The following is a 20,607-nucleotide window of genomic DNA, read 5'->3' as shown; positions in this document are numbered from 1 at the left end:
GCTCCATTGCTATTTTTAGTGCCCTTGAAAGAAAAACCTTCTCTGTTATAAACTTATTTGCCCTGTGTTTGGTTCTTGTTACAACAAACACAATTTGTGCAATATGTTGTTTTTCCCTTAGAAAGCAACAGCCTTTGCGTAAGCACACAATAAAATGCAAAAATAAACAATCCCCAGCTGAAAAGATTTCCAGTTGTGCATTTTTCATTGGGTCCCAGAAACTAATGTCTGGGTGAGGGGGAGGATGGGCAAGTGTCCACACTGAGATCTTCCTCAGCAACCTTCCTAAACATTAGCACAGGCAATCACATTTATCAAAGTTTTGATCATGCCAGTGAGCACAAGAAAGGAAGAGGAAAGCAATACTTTCTGTTTCCCTGTTTCTCCTTTGTCAAGATTTTGAGACACAAATGCCATTGTTACTCCCATGAAGATACTGGAATGTACACAAACAGAAGTCTGAGTACCAATCAGAATGTCACCAGTGTACCATGGCCATGCTGACTTCAGTGATGTCACCACAATTATGCCACAGAGGGAGGGGGACCAAAGTAACCAAGAAGCCATGGATCCAGCTTGACACTCACTGGAGAGTTCCCACTGGTTTTAAAGGGGACAGAGACACATAGATAAACAACTGCACCTGATGGAAAAGTTCTTTCTGGTGTATTAGTCAATGCTCACTTCATTTGAAGACAATGCCATGGCAATACAGTGCCCTATAATCTGAGCTCTTTAAACCATGGACTGCTTTTTGGCTCTGAAGCAAGTCAACAGAGCCTACAGTGTGGCATCAGGCAGTCACCCCCAGGCTTCTTGGTCTACATCCTTCTCCATCACAGGGCCAATTCAAGCAGTAGGACTGTCTTTAACTGTGCACAGATACCTGCACTTGTTCTGACATAGACTAAACAACAAAAAATGCCCATAGATGTGGCTAAAAATATTTCATGCACAGGCATCCAAAGGTTTCTTGAATGCTGCCTCACACCCGCTGCTGGCATTTGAACTGTTGGCATCAGCCATGTCCCCATCAGACCCCACTGAGCTGCTGTTGCTTACTTTGACACGGAGGGTGCTTTCTTTGTTAGCCTTTGGGGTTAAACAAGAGCAACAGTTGCCTGCTTTGTGTGGGGAGCGGTTGTTAGGGCAACTGGGAAGAATTCCTTGGCGCCAGCACAAGAAAGCACAAGAAAGGAATGAGCAGAGAAATGTTCAGCCGGAGTCAGAACTGAGCCAAGGGGATGTGCTCTGCTCTGTTTGTGTCTGTGCCTCACCCCGTCCCACCCACAGCCGAGGGGCCCCGTGCAGCACAGGTGAAATCAGCACACCCTGTGCAAGCGTCTGCATGGCTCCCTGCAGCCCGGTGACACTGGCGGTCCCCTCTGGCCCCAGGGCTCATCTCCTGAGTTATGGAGCTGCTAAGAGGAATCAGGCCCTGAGATTTCACTCTGTTGCTGTTTGAACATCCCTCAAAACACATTCGCACAGATTCTGTCTTATGGTACTTGGCACAAAGCTGTTTGCAGTAATAAAGGAAACTTGGAAAATGAGCTGAGCTAGTGATTTTCAAATGGAAAAAAATCTATTTTGGGATCATTTTCACTTTGAAAGATGGTTCAAAGGCACAAGAGGAAAGGGCAGGGCGAGCAGTAAGCTGCCAGGTATGCAAGTACAATTTTTTTAGGCTTCAGTGATTTTATTTTTGCGCTGCATGTCTCCATGTAAAAACTATTGCCTTCATCAATTCATTTTCCCCAGCGCATACCTCTTTCATAAAGAGACAATAAATTTTGTTTGGTTTAGCCTGCTGGTGTATTTACACAGCCTTGCCATAAAGTGGTCCGATTTCAGGTGATGGTGACTTGATTAGCTGGTGTTAGAGCATTTGCTCTTAAAAACTCTGATGGGAGTCAGCTGCTGGTGTCTATGTGAGTAGCAATAAGATGGGGGAAGAGAGAGAAGGAAGAGGAGTGGTAGAAGCAAAAGGTAGTGTTTGTGTTATGGAGTTGTTTGCGTATTTGCTTAAAGTCTGTAGGGGGAGACTGGTGACAGTTTGTGCAGTGAGGGAGTGTAAGCTGTCTGCAAACATAGCAGCTGCTGGGGCAAGAAACAGCTATGAGAGGGGAGAAGGTAGAGCAGGATGTTGTCAGGAATGGGTCAGAGCCAAAAGCAAGGAGGTAAAGTCTGGTCCTGGAAAGCATAGTGCTGGGTGAGACAGCTTAGTATTGTAATAAAAGAAAAAGCTGCAGTTTTCTGAAGTGTATCCTTATCAGAGTTGTGTAAAACTATGCAGTGTTATTTATGGAATGAATTAGAGAAAACTATTAATCTTTTTCTGTTGCAACAGGATACTTCTCTCCTGTTTGTTCTGAGGGGTGTGCTTTAATTTCGTCAAATTCATGTAGTCATATTTCATGATTTGTCAGACTATTGGTTTGTATCAAATATCTTTGTGCTGAGTCTGTTGTTTCCCCAATGACTGAACTCCTCACTTAAAAATAAACTGACATACAAACTTTGGGGTGAAAATACCCCAATTCTTTTTCTCTAACTGGTTTTAAAAAAAAAAACAAAAAAAAAAACAAAAAAAAAAACAAAAAAAACTCCTGTACCAGTAAAAAGCTGAAGGATAAGTAAAACTGCTGAAGAGTTTTATTTTGCATAAGCTGTGATGTTCCAATGCAGTCAGCTCCTGGCCTGAAACTTTCCAGGCGTAACGCCAGACTTTGCTAATATGCTAATGGGAGAGCTTCTACATTTGAGAAGTCTTTAGCTGCCCTCTATCTAAGCTAGTGCATCCTTTAAATTTCTCTTCCTGGCTTAGAATCAGCAGTCGGAGTTTAATGGGTGGCAAAGGCTTCTTGAAGTAATGCCAGTAATGTGCCTTTTGAAGGCTCCCAGTGTTTGATTTTTTCTGTGCCTGAAATCTTTTTTTGTTTTGAACAAGATTAAAAAATTATGAGCAGGATTTTTCTCCTAACTTTCCTTACACTGGTAGAGTATATAGCAAAGGCAGCTACGACGTCCCTGATTTAAGCATGGAAAGTCCCAAGGGCAGAGTCAGTAGAAGCCAAGTATGCAGCAGCTTCTTCTTTGTGTCTAGTTGAAAATTGTTTTGGACCAAATGGCCTAAAAACACACAAACCAAACCTGGTTACAGTGCAAGCGCTGTTGTAGAAGGCTTCTGACCAGTCTTGCTGGCTGACTCAGGCTAACTCAGCCAGGCACACCAGCAAGAGCAGGGGCCCTCTGAAAGGGTGTTTGGGGCTGAGGTTTGAGAAAGCTTCATTGTGGAGACTCTTCAGGGGTGTCTATGCCCACAATGTAATTGGCTCACTGCTATCTGCAAGTTAACACTCTTGCAGATAACTGAATGATTATTCTGTGGGGATACCACAGTACTCCACACTGCAAGCAAACAGGATCACTGAGTCACGTTAACCACCTTAATGTGCTGTTAGACAGTTTCTATTGATAATCTTGACAGTGGAGTTGGAGCTCACTTTACCTAACATGCAGAAATTACTTGTGTGCATGTGTGAGATGGTGAGGCTTAGAAGAACCTGTGTATTGTCTTCCAAATCTGTCTGATGTTTCTTTCCTAAGGATAATCACTGCACTAGGTGAGGCTGTTCTGCTGCTTCGATGCTTGTTTCTTATAATAGCAAAGTGTTGAAACTACAAAAAAGCTTAGCAGAGCATCTGTGTTAAGTGAGAGCCATGATACAGAGCAAAGGTGTGTCTGGTAACTTGAGCTGTTTTAAACAATCTGTTTAGAACAGTGCTTGGAAAGGGATTCCTCGTGGTTCAGATTCTCCAGACCTTACCTCACTCATCCATACTGATTTCTTGGAGTCTGACAATTGCTTCTCTGCATTAAATTCTAATTCTCCTGTTAACATTCCCTCAGTGTCCATTTGTAGCTTTTTTTAGTTTGTGCTGGCAGAAGTGTCTGCTTGGAGTTTCTCCCATTTTCTGTCTGGTTTGGTCTCTGATCCCTCTGTGACTACAGCTCTTTGCTCTAATTCTGATTTTCTGTCTAGACAGGTTTCTTTGTACTTGGAGTCCTCAAGAAAACCTGACCTCTATGGCAGACTGACCTAATTAAATCCCAACACAGGGAAAAGGCCTGTGCAAGGAGCTGGGCGCAGCCTTTTTGCTGGGATACAGCAAAAGCAAATCCGCCCTGCTCTCACAACCCTCCTCCCAGAAAGAGGGAAGATGAAGCGCTTGTAAGCCCTCCTTGCTGTACACTGTTGATCACTTTGCCTCTGAAACCAAGACCATGCAGATACTGGTTGTGTACTTCAGTACCAAGGGCGATGCCTTCTCCATAGCTGCCCTCCCCATGTGATGGTTGGGTTTGAGCAGGGAGTAGCTGCCAGAGCTTGTTCCAGTGGGAACAACCAGGGCAGCTTCCCAGGCCAGGGGTGACCCAGCTGGGTTCAGTGAAATAATGGTGTGGGAAGGGAGGGAGGGAAGGCTGTAGTTTGATGTTTACCCACGGTCCCATGTGGGCCTGTACATGTGAAAGGGGACCAAGTTCTTTTGTAGCAAGGGTTAAGATATGGCTGGTGGGAATGTGTCTATCAGGTCAGTTTTCCATTTAAAAACAAATAAATAAATTCTGGCACCATGGGTTCTGACAAAAGTCTAGACAGGAAAATATTGCCATAGCCATAAGATATTTCAGCTGATTTCACAAAAACACTTCTCCATATTAAAGTATTAAGAACGGAAACAGGAAAAGGAAAAAAAAAATCAAATGTGTAATAACAACAAGTGCAAGCCTTGTAACCTTGTTGAGGCTGCTGAAAGCAGTTAGCCTTAAACATGTTTGTTCTGCGTTAGCCCAGAAATGCTTTCTTAGTCATGCTTTGCAAGTCCTCGTGTGTGACAGGGACAGACCTCTCTAGTCAATGTACGGTCTGCTACTCAACTGAGCTTTACTGCAAGTTGTAGGATATGTTTAGGTGTTTGGGTTTTTTGCCTTTTTTCTAGACTTTTTTTGATTAAAGTAATCTAGGAGAAGGCTTAAGTTTTGAGAGTCCTGGTTTGCTGTGGTCCAGGTTGGTAGAAATAGAGTCCAGAATAATGTGAGAGCGACTTATTCCATTGCAGCAGAACCTGCTGGGTCTCAGTGGAGTATAATGCCGAGAAGTTACCTGGCTGTAATTTGTATGTTGTATCAGTGCCAGAGGCTAAAGTGTTGGCAGGGAAGGGTGTGGGGGGAAAGCGGTGGAAGTATTACAATGAGCTTTAGTCAGCTGAAGTTGAACACAGGGCTCCTCACAGGGAAAGCGTGGTTTATTAGGCAACATGATCTCTCCCTGTGAGATCATACATCAAAACAGGTTGAGCCATGTCTGCGGGCGTTACCCCGTGGAATTTGTAGATAGGGACAGGTTATACCTGCCAGTTCCAGGCACAGAGGCCAGTTATATTCTGCAGCTTCCAGAGGGAATAAGCCTCCTGAGGAGCACAGTTATTCTAATTTTCTTGTGGTAAGTCTACTGAAAAGAACTTATCTTTCTTCCTCTTCTCCACCCCTTTTCAAATCTCACTTTCCCTAACAGCAAGGTGTGATGTGTGTGGTTTCCTTCATCAACAGGCACAGCTATCACTTCTGAGATCACAATGGCATGGTGGAAGGCCTGGGTAAGTAAAGAAAGTAAAGTAAGACACCTTGGTTTCTTTGGCATTATAATAAGGTAACTTATCAGCTGCTCTAGGCAGTGTGTGGGAATGAAGTCTTTCCCCTTAAAAATCAATCCAAACCTGTTTATTGGTTTTCTGATTATAAAATACCTTTTAGCACTTCCAAAACCATGGCTAATGAAGGTGCTAACATGCTTCTGCCTTTAGGAAGACCAGGCTCCCTCTGCCTTGGAACTGAGTGGTGCAGGGTTATGGCTATGTAGCTTTGTGTTATGGGAATATGGCACTGGGGATTGGAGCAGCTGAAGTCTGCATTAAGTTTGAACGCTGTGAGTTCCTTGTCCTCTTCTTCACCTCTGCAATTGGTTCAGGGCATTGGCTTATCCGTGTTTGGTCCCCAGTTGCTCTGGTAGGCTGTGGTCATGGAGGGAGATGTGGTCTGCCAAGCCACTGTGTCTGTCTTTGGTGGCTTTTGAATGTTGGTGCAACAGTGTGGATTTGGACACCTTGTAAGTCTGCTAGGAGCCTGAAATAGCATGTTTGTTCTTTTCCAAACTGTTGTGGGCTCTGGGAGGTGTGTGGTAGATTGGGGATGCTCGTGAGTGCCCTGAAGCAGCATCTCACGCAGCTGAGGCCAAGAGGCAGTGCTAGGGTGAAGTGCCAGCTCTGCAGCCATCAAGGAAGCTCTCACATTAGCTTCTGTGGGAGGCTGGGTTTCCCTGGGGTTTAACTCCAGATATCTAGAGCTGAGACCTGGAAGAGAGCTACTGAAGAGTGATATGTGATGGGGTGCAGCCTGTACACAGGGCTCTGGCAGGCTTCTCTCCCCCCTGGGGCATTGCAGTCCTGGTGCTGATGGCATCAAGCGTCCTTTGCTGGTGAGGCTGGCAGGAGACCTGTGCCAGGGAGTGAAGGGAGCCATCATCCTACAAAGGAGAAATCATGGATATGACCACTTCTCAGGCCTTTATAGTTTTGTAGTTGAGAAGTGTGGGAGCCAGAGGGGGGAAAAACACCTAAAGGGCATGGAACACCAAGCTCATTCCAAACTATTTCCCAAGGCTTCAGGTAGAAAGCTCTCCCAACCTCAGGCGTTGGAGATTTTTGGTTTCTTTGTGTTTTGTTTTGTTTTGTTTTTTAAACTCTAAACTAGTTTTCCTTCCTGGTGATCTACCTCTGCCTCCCTGTTTCATTTTGGAAGTTATTTTAGTAAAACAGATTATTTTTTAAAGCTTGGAGAAGCTCTCTTGCTTCAATTTTTCCCTTTCTGCTTGCTTCTGCCCCCCATTTCCCCCAGGCTGAAAATCATTTGAATATATATTGAGAAAAGGAGGAGAGCCATTGAGAGCTCTAGAAGTCTCTTATCTGTGATGTTGTGGGTAGAGAGATGAGGAGAAGAGGAGATGGCAATGGAAAGGTGATTGAAATTGTTTTTGTTCTTAAAATCCTTCATAAAAAAACAGAATTCAAAAGCAAATGGAAAACTCAGAAGTTTACTGAAAAACAGTAGTCCCAATTATCATCCACATTTCAGGTTTTTGATAAACTGCTTTTCAAAGCATCAGATGTAGGGTACATATATTACATTGCTTTTGTGCCAGTTATTCATCTATGACTGGCACAAATGCTTTGAGTAGTTTCAGTTAGATAATTAGAACATCAATCCATCTGGAAAACAAGACCAAACTGAACAGGGTTTCTCTGGAAACCAATTGTGATCGTACCTGTGATTAAACACAGCAGATCAGCCTATGAGTGAGTTATGAGTAAGCTACTTGAGCCAGCATTGGCTGTAATGTTCCTTAGAATTAATACCAAAAAAGGACCATTGTTGATTTGTTTCCACTGCCTCCAAATGAAAGTTGAGCTTTATACTGCTTCTCACCCTGAGTCACCAGGCACAGATCCAGAGCGTTCTTGACGTGGACCCTAGAGAGGACTGTGCAGCTTTTTCAGAGCAAAATCAGACAGATGAGCATAACCTGCTTTCCAGGGAGATCTGCTGTTATTGGCTGATTTCACAGAGAAGCTGAAAAGCTAGCAGAAAAAGCTTGCACTGGTCTTGCTAGCTCCATCAACCCACCTATTCTGAGCTTGTGATAAATGTTTGGGGATGGCTTTTTTTGCAGTGACAGCTTCACAGCTTGTGACACCCTTAAGATTGTTGCTCAGTAACTGGTGAAACACAGAGCTGCATCTGGTTAGTAGTTTCCTGTTGATGCTGTCTCTTCCTTAGTGGCTCTCTCTGCCAGGAGCAGGGTGTGGTGGCACAGGAGGTGACCCTGGGCTGCCTGAAAAGCAAACTTCAGCAAATTGAAAGGTTCTTTCAGATCTTGCTCTTTAATGAACATACTGTTTCTTTCAAAGCTCATCATGAAAACACCTACTAGCTATATCTACCAGTAAAGCATTGGAGATAAGGACTCTTGAGTTGGCCTGCGAGAGCCATCCTGAGTGCCTATGCAGTGCAGTGTGACTGTCTTTAACTATGGCACGACAGTGTACATCGCAGTTGCTGGCTCAGGAGCACCTGTTAGGAATCTTCCAGAGTCAGGAATACAGGTGCTCAGAAAAATCTCCACAACCTTTTCTACTTGGCAAGGACTGCTTGAAGGTTAGCTCTAGGGAAGACTTGAACATCCTGGAAAGGCTCTAGGAGAAGGGAAAAATATTTATCATGTAGGGAACAGGAGCAGGATGGATTTGCAGCAGAGCATGAGGTTGCTAGGTGGTGCTTGGAGTGTTACGCAAGTAAGATGGGACAACTCTTGCAATTACTTCTGGTCTGTAAGCTTTGTTCTGAATGTGCTTCTTACCTGTCTGTAAGAGTGTCCCTATAGGAAAATTCATCAAGTCATCCTGGTATAATTAGTTCAATATTAATCATAACCATACAAGTCCATCTATGAGAACACTGTAGATTCCTGGGCAGCTTCCACTGCCGAGGAAGAGAGAACTGTGTCCATTGCTGGAGTAAAGTGGTAATGACTTATGACTAACCATCCACATACCTCCCTGTTGACAGATATTGTTGGTGGAGGTGTCAATATATTCAAGCTCACTCCCTTGATTAATGGCTTTAAAGTGAAGCTCTTAATCCTGAGTTCTGGTTTATGACCTCACTAGTTTCTGGAATAAGTCTCACTGTGTCTTTCTGCCCCAGGAAATTGTTTAGGGGTCTGTCTGGAGGGATCCTATGTAGTTGGTTCTCAGCTCGGGGAGGACTTTTTTGTAACTGCACTTCTCCAGTCAGATTTTTTCCTTCAAAGCAACCTCTTAATCCAGTTGCCTCCAGTAGAGGTGCTTTCTTATGTAAAACAAGTTGTATTTGAGTGAAGGAGCTGCAGAAAAAAGCTGCTGCCTATAAAAGTGGTTTCTGAAAACATATGTATTCCACTAAGCCCAGAAGGCAATGCTTTAAACAACTGTACTGAAGCACTGGAAAACATAGTTTCTGATAGCACTGTGGCAGACAGTATGCATGCTCTGAAGCAGTATAAAAGGGCTTGAATAGTAAAGTCCAGGATACTCTGCTTTTCTGCCAGACTAACTGCAGCTAATGATGGTTGCAACAGCACTTGACCTTGTTTTTCCTGCCAGGAGCCAGAGGCTGATACAGGCAGGTGGAGGCAAGAAACTTGAGTTTACAATCTAAAATACCTTCTCTTCAGGTGCTGAAAAGCAGCAACAAGTGCAGTATTTTTCTTATTTTTCAGAGTGAAGAGGAGGGCAAGCCTGTGATAGGGGTTTATTCAAACTTTGACCCTGCACCTGATGCTCAAACTCTCTACAAAGCTATGAAAGGCCTTGGTGAGTTGACTCCAGTCACATGTGTAAATTCTATGTTGTGTTTATGATTCCTCAGATGAATGCCATTCCTTAAGAGAACTGCAGACAGATGACAGATGTGGAAAACTCAAAATTAATTAAAAAAAATATCTACAAGACATATTTGAAATTTCACATCATGAAGGCAATAAACAAGGGAAGGCTCTGTGATTACTTGAATTGAGATTATTATTATTATTATTATTATTATTATTATTATTATTATTATTATTATTATTATTTTGTGCACTGTGTTTATGACTTATTGTTGCTCTCCATAGGGACTGATGAACAAGCTATAATTGAAGTCCTAACCAAGAGGAGCAACAAGCAGCGGCAAGAGATTGCCAAATCCTTCAAAGCACAGTTTGGAAAGGTGCTTCCAAAACAAAGCTGTATTCAGTCACTGTTTCATTGTGTGTGGGATGTAGTAAATGAGTGTACAGTTCATCTTGCAGGCATGGTGTAAACAACGTACAGATCTTTTTCAAATAGGATAATGTTTAATATAAGGCCTGAGGTGAATAAGTGAAATTTATTTTTGGTGGGATAAACTGTTTTCCCCCCAAAGATTCTGATCTTCTCATGAAAGATATTTTGAATGGAATATTCTTTGGGGTGAAAAGAAAAAAACAAACTATTTTGACTTATATTGTAAATTCTTTTGGTTTTGAACCCATCACAAAAATTTATACTTTTCTAAATTGCCTTTTGAGTAGAATGTTGGGTTGGTTTGGGGCTCTTTTAAATGATGAAGGAAGTTCAATTTAAATACTTATTTCATTACATTTATTTGAAAGTTCTAAAAATGAAAACATACTGCAATTATTGACACCCCTGTTTTTGTGTGGCTGTCTTTCCATCTTTGATAAAATATTTGTGGAGGAAAATTTTTGTGCTGCAAGCTCTTCCCACTATGGAGCCAATTGTGTGAGAGTTGCATCTGAAGGAGTGGGGGAAGGGAATGTTTTTGGAAAGAATAATATAGGCTATTGGATCAGTATAGAAATGGAAATCACCAGTGACCTTGTTGCAAAAGGAACTGCCTTGCAGTGATCTAAGAGAAGGAAGTAAACATGTACAGGGTTGAGTACAGGACAAGGAATAGAATGCTTGTCTCCTATGTACCCTTTAAAACAGAATAAGTCAACCTATATTATAACAGCAGGAAGATTTGAAGCCTGTCCTTAAACGGGCTGTGTGCTAGATTCTATAGAAGTCCTGGGTGCATGTGCAGGCTTTGGATATTGTCTATGTCCCTTCCTCAGTTCAAGGCCTTCAGTTGCCTCTTCTGCTCCCTGCCTAAAACAGGTTAGAGGAAGTTCTTTCTTTCCTCCTCTGATGCTGAATTAATTATATCTGGAAGAAGTTAGAGCAGTGGAGTAGCAAGAAATGTGATTTCTATCAGCTGTGAATTATATCAGGAAACACTTCTTTACGGAAAGGGTTGTTAAGCACTGGAATAGGCTCCCCAGGGAGGTAGTTTAGTAACCATCCCTGGATGTGTTTAAAAACCATTTGGATGTGGTGCTCAGGGATATGATTTAGTGGAGGGTTGTTAGAGTTAGGCTAGTATGGTTAGGTTGTGGTTGGACTCAATGGTCTTTAAGATCTTTTCCAACCCGAGCGATTCTATGATTCTATTCTATGCGGATGGACCTAGGCAAAATTCATTTTGTAGTTAGGTGCCCTTTCCAGCCTCAAGATTTCTTCTCAAACTATAAACAATGATGTCATTCAGCTTCACGGATGTAGGTCATGGGGATGGAAACAGCACTAGGCAGTAGAGATCTTTTGAGGCTCATAATGTGATTCTTGTCTGTTCAACAGGATCTGATTGACAGCCTGAGATCTGAACTGAGTGGTGATTTTGAGAGGCTCATTGTAGCTCTCATGTACCCCCCATACAAATATGAAGCCAAGGAGCTGTATGATGCCATGAAGGTAAGACAATTGCATTCTGGTACTTTGGTAGTGTATATCAAGTACTAACCTCCTGTAACTGTGTTTATTAATGCAAATGATAGTAACTAGACTAGTAGGTGATTAAGTTCATTATCAACAGTACCCTTTGAGAAATACTTTGTTGTACTATCAGTGTACATTCAAAATACTGCTGAACTATTTTGGGATGTATGTGAGTTTCTGAGCGTATATGTTTCAGAGTGGGTAAGACAGCAGAAGAGCCAAATTCTCCTTTGGCAACAGATGAATATCCATAGATCAGATTCCAGCTAAACATCTCCTACTTTCTGCAGTGTGATTCTTGTGAACAGAGACAGTGACCTGGGGGCCTAAGCTACTGCCATGATACCCCCAACTGAGGAGATAAAACTTTAAGAAATCAAATTGATTTCTTCGAAGAAAATGAGATTTCTTGGGATCTTACCCATTGGCACAGTATCTTTTTGTGGTATAAGGATAGACTCAGCAGACAAACATTGGTATACCCACATCCCTCTAATATGGTTCATTATTAAAGGTCCAGATCCATAAATGTGCTACAGAAGGACGAGGTTACATGAAATCATCCTTCACAAACTGATGTAAATGGTTCTGCATCCAAGCCAAATATGCTTTGTCTCCAACTTTCATGCTGGCAGTTTCTAACAGCTCAGCGCACAGCCTGACATTTTGCTGCCATCAGACTCCTCATTTGACCATCTTTCTCTACCTTTTTCTCCACTGTGTTTTCCACTAAAGGGTGTGGGAACAAGTGAAGATGTTATCATTGAGATCCTGGCATCACGAACAAAGGCGCAGATCAAAGAGATTATCAAGGCATACAAAGAAGGTAAAGTGCTTGAGGCTCTCATTTATGTGGTCAGAGCAATGTGCTGCCTGATTGCGTAGCAGCAGGGATGCTACCAGCTAGCAATGTCAGCAGGAAGACAGGATTTTAAGAGCAAGAAGGTACAACCTGACTGCCTTCAGCCTGACAAACAGAGTGTGGCTAAGCTGAGTGAATCTGAAACTCCCCTTCTTTCAGTCAGAGGAAGAGGACAGCAAATTACTTTTTTTTTTTTTTTTTTTTTTTTTTGTGAGGCCAAGCCCAACGTTGTTAGGATGCAAATAAAACTAAGCTATCCTCTAGTGTTTTTTTTTTCTCTCTCTCAGATGGGCTGTAGGTGGAAATCTATCAAATGCTTGTAACTCTTAAAGTATATGCCTAGCATCAGTTATGAGTTTACACCTTTGTTACTGGAGGCAATGGTGTACTGTGCTGGGAATGCCTGTCTGGGTGTTGCTGAGGGTATATGCTGATCTCGGTCTGCGTTTTCCACCAGCAACTTTCTTGACTAGTGTGAGGCTGTTGTAGATACTTATGTAACACTCAAATAATCACTTCCATTGTCTTTCTCTTTTCCTTGCATAGAATACGGTTCTGATCTGGAACAAGACATAGCATCGGAAACAAGTGGCTACTTCAAACAGATTCTAGTTTGCCTTCTTCAGGTGATGTTATAAAAAAGGATGTTCACACTTTTCTCTACCTTCTTGGAGAAGATATGCAATAGAGTGGACAATGCAGTCATGACCATCACAAACTATGGGGACATACTGTCACTTGGACTGGTTCTCTGTGTTTTCAGCTTCAGTGTGACTGAGGCAGGGAGCTCTTCCTTAGCAGCAAAGGCTAAGAACTGAGAACAGTCAGCTCTGCTGCAGAGAAACACCTCACTTTTACATATGCATTAAGTCACTATAATTTAAAGTGACTTCACATATCTATACATAAAAAAAGCAACTACAGAAAAACAGTTCTCCTTACAATTCATCACTATTCCTCAATACTGAGAGCATATTTGGATGCATTCATCCTATTAAATTTTCTAAATTTTCCTACCCAGCATCAGAATAACTTAGTAATACTAAGTAAAACCAAGAAGTTGCTTATTTTTTAGTCAAGAGTCATATCATATTCAGTCAATCATATTGACTGAAATATTAACAAATAAGTGCTCTGTGAAAATAGCTGAGGAAAAAATAATCTGTCTAGTATTTAATCTATCTTCATTGCATGGAAGATAACTACTTGCTCTCATGAATTACCTGCTTTCTTCCCATAGGGTGAGAGGGACAATGCCTCTCTCTATGTGGATACAGCATTGGCTCGCCAGGATGCAGAGGTACACTCAAATGCCCATCATCAGTGATATGCTTGCATCTCACCTGTCCTGAATCTCAGAGGTGACAGAGTTCTGATTAGCATGGGGTTGGAGCAATAGTATCTGGGAAGAGGGATTGTCCTGAAAAACCAGCAGCTTCAGTTTCTTCAGATTTGCCTGAGCCTTTCTGACCCTAAGAGGAGAGATGAAAAATGGTCTCAGGCTCAGTTACTTTTGATATGTGGAAACATGGGCATTGTGGAGTGGGATGCTGAAGGGCAGGGAAGAAATTTCAGTAGCGTTGTTGGCTGCTCTAATTGCCGCAGGAAGGATGGAGACAGCAACTGCTTTCGCTAGAAGGCACAGCCAAGGGTCTACAGTCGACTGCTCCAGGAGAATCCAGTTCATATAATATTTTAGGTTACTTCAAGCTGCGTTACCAAAGCAATATCTTCAGTCAAACTCTATTCCTTTACCAGCTGCATGCACAGAAAAAGTAATGATAGTGTGTTAAATCACAGGCTCTCTTTTCTGCTGGGGAGAAGATAAAGGGCACTGATGAGATACAGTTCATCACCATTCTGTGCAAGAGGAGTGCTACACACTTGCTGAAAGGTATGAAGCAGGCCATGATGCCGAGCTTCTAAAACAGAAAAAAATTCTTGCCAAAAACAAGAGGCAGAGCTATAGATGTCAAAACCTGGGTAGTCAGAAATAATCACTTTAATCTGTCCACAAATCCTTGGCTAATCAGTGCCTAAAGGCTGTCAGCAGCTTCTGTGAGGGCTTATGAAGACTTAGTGCCCCTGATATTCAGAATGTTTGTATAGGAGTCCTGATACATTAGCAATGGCTAGATGATAAAGTTATTTTTATAAGCCCAAGGAGAGAGTCCCTTTCTGACCAGGTAGGAACATGCTCTCATGATTCCTTGGACTTGAGTTCCTCTGGGGATAAAAAAAAAGTCAATGATAAGGCCTGTTATTGTACAGTGCTGTAGAGCCACAGGGTGCTTCTTGCAGCTCTCACCTGGATTCTTCTGAGACCATCAGATGTTACTTAGGAGGAAATTTACTAATCCCGCTCCAGCTAAGGGGAATCTCAGCTCTGCATTGCCTCAAGAAGAAGAGACTTTGTCTCATCATCTCAAGACTTCTGAGTCAGTCCAAGGCTTTGACTTGGATTTTGTTATTTATGCTGAACCTAAGCACTTCAACTACTGTTTAAATTTATTAGAGCTCAATTGATAAATTCATCTGTTGATGCCTGAGCATTCTCAAGCTGAAGTCTTCTGAGACAGTCTTCTAGCCCCTGGAGACCAGCTCCCTCTTGTGTTTTCAAACAATTTCCCAACAGCTCTGAAAACAAGGAGGTGTCTTCTGGTCTTTGACTGTGCTTGCCTTTAAGAACTGATTTGCAACAGTTGGTTCAGATGCAGCCAACCTTTGAGGCCTACTCAATCATCAAGGAAATGAATTTAATTTCCTTCTGGGCTTGTCTAATGCTGACTAAAACTGGTTCAAATGTCCATTTCAGAGGGATTTCTGATTTCATAGAACCATAGAATTGCTTAGGTTGGGAAAGTCCTTAAAGATCATTGAGTCCAATCACAACCTAACCATACTACCCTAACAACACTCTGTTAAATCATGTTCCTGAGCACAACATCGTATCACCACACAAGCAATACCTCTGAATATTGGACATAAAATGTCTGAGCAGTTGTTTGGTGGAAATTCAAAGTCCTTTGTGTTTTAAACAGTGTTTGAAGAATACCAGAAACTTGCTGGTAAAAGCATAGAAGACAGTATCAAGAGTGAAACTAAAGGCTCACTAGAGGATGCTATGCTGGCTATTGGTAAGTGCCCTCTTTCCCTTTCTTTAGTCCAAGTTTGTTGTCTTTCCTCCTGCAGCACTGACAGTATTAGGTGGATATACTTTATAAAGATTTCTAGTGGGAAATAAAGGGTCCTTAGCTCATTTCCTAGGGCAGGCTGAATGACTGGAAATGGTGTTGAATTTGCTGCTTTGGACTACAATTACCATTGATTCTTACTGAGCCTTTTTATGTGACTAGTGAGATGCACAAGGAACATCCGTCAGTACTTTGCAGAGAGGCTGTACCATGCTTTAAAGGTAAGACATTTTATTGCAACAAACTTTTTTTTCTGTCATAGCAGACTCAACTGCAACTTGGCTCCTGCCAATGCCATTTAGAAGAGCCAACGCTGTGGGGAAGTCCAACAAATTTAAGAGATTTTCTTTGCAATGATAGCAGAATTCCTTCATGTATCTTGGGTGGAAAAGTACACTTCAAGCTTGAGATACGAAGGAAATCAATCTTTTCTGGCTTAGGAGTTTGTGAGGATCCCAGTCTCACCTTCGTAACATGAAAAAAAATTGTGGACAAAGCCTCAGAACAGTCTGCAAGAGCTTATCCCTGGAATGCTTACTAACGCTGCAGACTTATGTATCTTTTATTCCAGGGGGCTGGCACTGATGATGGGACCCTCATAAGGGTGATTGTTTCTCGAAATGAAGTTGACTTAAATCTTATCAAGGATGAATTCAAGCGAATTGCAGGACAGCCTCTCTCCAGCATGATTGTGGTAAGCAACATCTTGATATGATGGTTCTTAGTTGTTGTGTGCACTCCTAACCTGCCCAATACTATGGGATGATAGTTTTTTCAGTAAAAAATATTTCTGTGAAGTTCACAGATCTTCTTCATTAGGTTTGTTAGAAATTATCTCATTTATACATATATATTATATATATATATATATATATATATATATATATATATATATATATATATATATATGAAAATTGAGTCAGACTGTGTGCTCTGTGGGTAAGTTGGGCAAAACCAAACCCGAGAGGAGACTGTTCTAGGCCTTTTATGTGCATTTTATTGTCTCCTAAATGAATCCTAAATTCATCTTCCTCTTTATACCTTTCCCATGCTGCTATGCCATTTTTGCCTCTCTGCTGTCCTTAACTATCTTAAGCTAGTGTGATGTAAGTCAAAGCAGTTGTGACTTTTTTGTTGTTGTTGTTTTTATTGTTTACCATTACATGCAGACTTGGTCCATGTTGTGGTAAGATAAGTTTATAAACTAAACTTTGTTAGAGCTTACTGTCTTCTGGAGTTTGGTTCTTAGTGAATGACCCTTCCTTGGTGAAAAACCATGTTTTCTACTAGGGCTGAAATGTTGGGTTTTATCATTTGCTGGATAAGGACTCTGGGGCATTTCTTTCCCCTAGTGCAAATGGCACAAGAGCCCTATCCTTATCAGTCCCTATGGGAAGTCTCATTCTATAATGAAGATCCTTTCCTCTAATTGACACTGTCAGTGTCTGTCACATTGATTAATGATCAGTTTTCAATGGTCTGTATGGGAGACTCATTCCTCCTGAGAAGCTGAAATGGCTTTACACCTGTCATCACAAAATATTCAAAGGGAGAAAAATTTTTACCTCAGGACGTGCTCTGCAGTACATTAGAACAAAGTGACCATACCTGTGGCTTTCTTAAAAATGTCCTTTCGCAGGGCTAACTGCCTTTTCCCTTTCTGTAAGGGAGAGAACACTATATGAATACCCTGAACACAAGTCTTGATTTCTCTCCTGATCTGTGGAATGGAACCCTCATCAACTGATCACCAGGATTCCAAATAAAATACTTGATAAATGTTTTGGCTTTTTTTTTTTTTTTTTTTTTTTTTTTTTTCCCAGGCAGAAGCTACAGACTTCATTTCTCTGTTCACTTCTGATGGTTTCAGTTGTCTGAAAGTCTGTTTTTTCTTTCCAAAGTATTTTTCTTGTTGGGGGCATATTCCATCCACTGATAAAGGCAGCAGTCAGCTTGAACAGGGGGGCTTTCATACCTACCTTTTTTTTTTTTTTTTCTCCTGCCAGGATGACACCAGTGGTGATTACAAGACAGCCTTGCTGAATCTCTGTGGCAGTGACTGACAAGATCGAGGAAGAAGATATTGAAATGGATACAAAGAGAAAATTACATTTTCAGGCACCTCTTCATTTACATGTAGAAAATCTTTGCATTGATACAAGTTGGAGAAAATGATCAAACTGAAGATATCCAAAGCTCCCCGAGAGCATGGTTGCTCAGTACACATTAAAATCTGTTCACTTTGCTATCAGTTTTAGAAACTCTTCCAATTATGTTTGGTTTTTCTTCAGCTTCTATTTCAATCTGTGCAGCTTCCCTTTTCTTTTAACATGTTGTGAAGGGAAGAAGTTTCTGATCTTTTAAGTGCTTGTTCCTGGCATTTATCCTGGTTTCTCACCTGAACTAAAATGTGTTGTTCCAGTCTGAATAGCAAGGAAGGTTTCCTCACTTAGTCTTTGGAGTATGAGGACCAGATACACAAGTAAATGACCCTAGGAGCATCCTGCTCCAGGTGCTTTGTCCTGGACTCCTTCACCTGTCAAATCTGATGCACACATTCAACACAAGATGAGGTTTAAGCAACCTTTAGGTCAGATACCAACCATAAGCTGATGGACATGTTCCTTAAAGTACCACCCAGACATCCTGAGGCATAGCAGAATCAAGGCTTTCAAGTAGCACCTATGTGACTTGCTACACTTGGTCTTGTGTTTCTTTTATCCGCTTTCCACGTCCTGCCTGAACAAGCAGCTCTGGCACAGAGACAGATTTCTTCAGTGAACCCCCTGACTCTGCCTTGTGTGATGCTGCTCTGGTGTCTGTCCAGGGCTGGCCATAAAGAAGCTGGGCTGAGGAAAATTTTGTTATGAGTAATAAGGTGGTGTTTAGAGGGATAGCTTTTTCTTTTAAATGGGGATTATGCATATCTTTGTGGTTGGGGGAGAAAAAAGTATTTTTGGTAAATACGTTGTCTTGGCTAGTACAAAAATGACTTCTAATAAATAGTTTTAAGCAAAGTACAAAACTTCACAGTGTAATTTTCAGTGGCCTGGTTGCTGATTACATGTTCTTTCTGCTAAAGTCTCTTTCCTCCCTTCAGAAATGTCTTATGCAAATGCATATCGTACGTTGAAAAGGGAAAAGATTTTCTTCTTGAAAAAATATTCACTCAGGCTGAGTCATAAACATCCTGGTTGCTACTGGTGAGTAAGTAGGTTTTTGGTTGTTTTTTACAGATGTTGGGGAAAGAGAAAACTGCCTTCAATGAATATCTCTGAATTTCCTGGTAGTTTCATAGTGCAGGGTTTTTTTTTCCCCCTCAGTGCAGTTAACTATGCTGCTGTTATTCACTGATGCTCCTGATTGATTGTAAATGCTAGGACTACAATCTTGTATTGCCTAACCTCTCCTGGATTATTTTTAATCCTTGGGCCACTTTGTAGGAGAAGGGCACAGTTCATACAGTTTTAGGGCAAGCTCTGCTAGCACTTGGGCCCTGACTGCTAGAGGAAAGGGTTTTGTACTTCCAGTTACGCTTCCAAATGCACCTCTGGCCGCTTACAGGAGAGCAGAGCCGGGAGCTGAGGGCAGCTGAAATACGTCCCCTAGATTCTGCTGGCTGCGGGGATAGCCGTGCTTGCAGCGTCACCTGGCGGGGGGCGGCCGCGCTGCAGCACGGGCCTGAGGCCGCTCCGAGAGTCGCCCGCGGGGAGGCGGCCAGCGCCCGGCCGGCCCTCGTGAGCCAGGATGGGAGGTGCTTCCGTGTCATCGTGGTCCCCACTTCTCAACGGCAGCTGAAGGGGGAGGAGGGATGAGATGAGGAACCCGTAGATGCGGGTGATCTGGGAGTAGTTCTGGAAAGGAGGAATCGCTGAGGGAAGCTCATTCTATCGACGTAATTACTGGGAAACAAAACAATTGTAAAACATCAATAAAGATTTAATTACATATTGATTGCTGCTAAAATGTTCCCCGGGTGAACAGGTGCTTTAATAAAGCGGAATCAATTCCTAAGCTGTTCTTACCAGTCCCTTCCAAATGCAAATATTGACTCAGGGTCTTTCTATTCATTCACAGTTTAAGTAACACGATTTTGTTGAACAAAAAATCAAGATAAACACAAGATAAGCAAAGCAAAACACAATGCAGGCTGTGAGAAATGAGCAGTAAGAAATGCCCGAGCCTAGTGCTTGCCTTCTGTTGCCTGTATGCCAGCCTTCCTCCAGCCTGCCCGCTGCCCATGCTGCTAGCGGAGCTGAGTGCTTGGGGCTTAGGGGCTGCCCCCTGCACCTTGCTGTGCTCCAGAGCCAAGACCCTGCCTGGGTGCAGGCTGGAGGCTGTAGGTGCTGCAGCTCTCTGCTCGTCTCACACCTGTATGTGTGTAGCAATAAGTAGACTGCAGCTACCAGTGCTGTTCCTGATCCCGAGGAAAACTCGCAGAAATCTGTTCAAGTTGTGATGTCAAGTTGAAGAATGCTTAACCCCCCCCACCAAGGCTTAGATTCTGGAGAAAGGTAGCTGTTGTTCAGCTCTCCCAGCATCCTGGAGTGTATGTGTCCTAGAAGCCCAAAGAATGACTGCAGGATCCCCAAGCGGTGGCCAGCCACAGGCAAAAGTAATCTTATTGCTGGGATTTCTGGAGAGATGAAGAAAACATTGGGTTGGCATGGCTTCATTTGCACCTCTGTTTTGCAACAGTTTTGGAGTCATTTGGTGGTGAAGTGTTTTTAAGTGTTCGAACAGAGATTAGTAAAGCCACTGTCAGAAAGTGAAAGAACTGAACAGTGAGTAGGGAAAGTGAGAGCTCTTTTTCCCATCTTCCTACCCTTAAGATTTAATTTATATAGTTGTGTGTAAGGAAACACATGAGAAGGAGGTTCAGTCTTCCTGTCTCCACACAGCTTCTCCAGCATTTCTCGGAGGCACCCCAGGGGTGGTGTGTGGTGCTCAGCTGGAGGCCCCAGCGAGAGGCCAGAGATGAGGCAACAGGGGCACCCCTGTTCTGTGGGGCACCCCAAGCAGTGCTTCTGCTCTGAGCACAGGATTAGCTAAAATGCAGACAGCACAGTGTACAGGGAGCAACACGGGGACATG

The 20,607-nt window shown here is 42.5% G+C and overlaps 1 protein-coding gene across 3 annotated transcripts; it reads left to right on the top strand.

Moving 5' to 3' along the window:
• The first annotated feature begins 1,886 nt into the window (after nucleotides 1–1,886).
• LOC125693369 (annexin A8-like) lies at nucleotides 1,887–18,536 on the top strand. 3 transcript variants are annotated; one of them, XM_048945220.1, is made up of 14 exons: nucleotides 1,887–1,931; nucleotides 5,455–5,507; nucleotides 5,615–5,661; nucleotides 9,378–9,471; nucleotides 9,771–9,865; nucleotides 11,320–11,433; nucleotides 12,193–12,283; nucleotides 12,866–12,945; nucleotides 13,560–13,619; nucleotides 14,120–14,213; nucleotides 15,361–15,456; nucleotides 15,676–15,734; nucleotides 16,085–16,207; nucleotides 17,520–18,536. In XM_048945220.1, the coding sequence occupies exons 3-14, from the start codon at nucleotides 5,641–5,643 to the stop codon at nucleotides 17,574–17,576; spliced, it is 984 nt and encodes a 327-aa protein (XP_048801177.1). In that variant the 5' UTR covers nucleotides 1,887–1,931; nucleotides 5,455–5,507; nucleotides 5,615–5,640; the 3' UTR covers nucleotides 17,577–18,536. The 3 variants fall into 3 exon arrangements, with proteins under 3 accessions (XP_048801177.1, XP_048801178.1, XP_048801176.1); XM_048945221.1 differs by lacking the exon at nucleotides 1,887–1,931 and adding an exon at nucleotides 1,971–1,989; XM_048945219.1 differs by lacking the exon at nucleotides 1,887–1,931 and having other exon boundaries at nucleotides 5,242–5,507.
• Nucleotides 18,537–20,607: the final 2,071 nt, after the last annotated feature.

Source organism: Lagopus muta, chromosome 5, assembly GCF_023343835.1.
Source record: "Lagopus muta isolate bLagMut1 chromosome 5, bLagMut1 primary, whole genome shotgun sequence".
Lineage (NCBI taxonomy): Eukaryota > Metazoa > Chordata > Aves > Galliformes > Phasianidae > Lagopus > Lagopus muta.
Note: the sequence above shows the minus strand (reverse complement) of the source record. Positions and strands in the feature narration are given on the sequence as shown.

Bases quoted from the DNA above. Each gene is read 5' to 3' on its own strand.
- LOC125693369 (XM_048945220.1), top strand. From the start codon at position 5,641: ATGGCATGGTGGAAGGCCTGG. The intron at 9,866-11,319 runs GTGCTTCCAAAA...TCTGTTCAACAG, and splicing joins TCAAAGCACAGTTTGGAAAG to GATCTGATTGACAGCCTGAG. The intron at 16,208-17,519 runs GTAAGCAACATC...TTCTCCTGCCAG, and splicing joins CTCTCTCCAGCATGATTGTG to GATGACACCAGTGGTGATTA.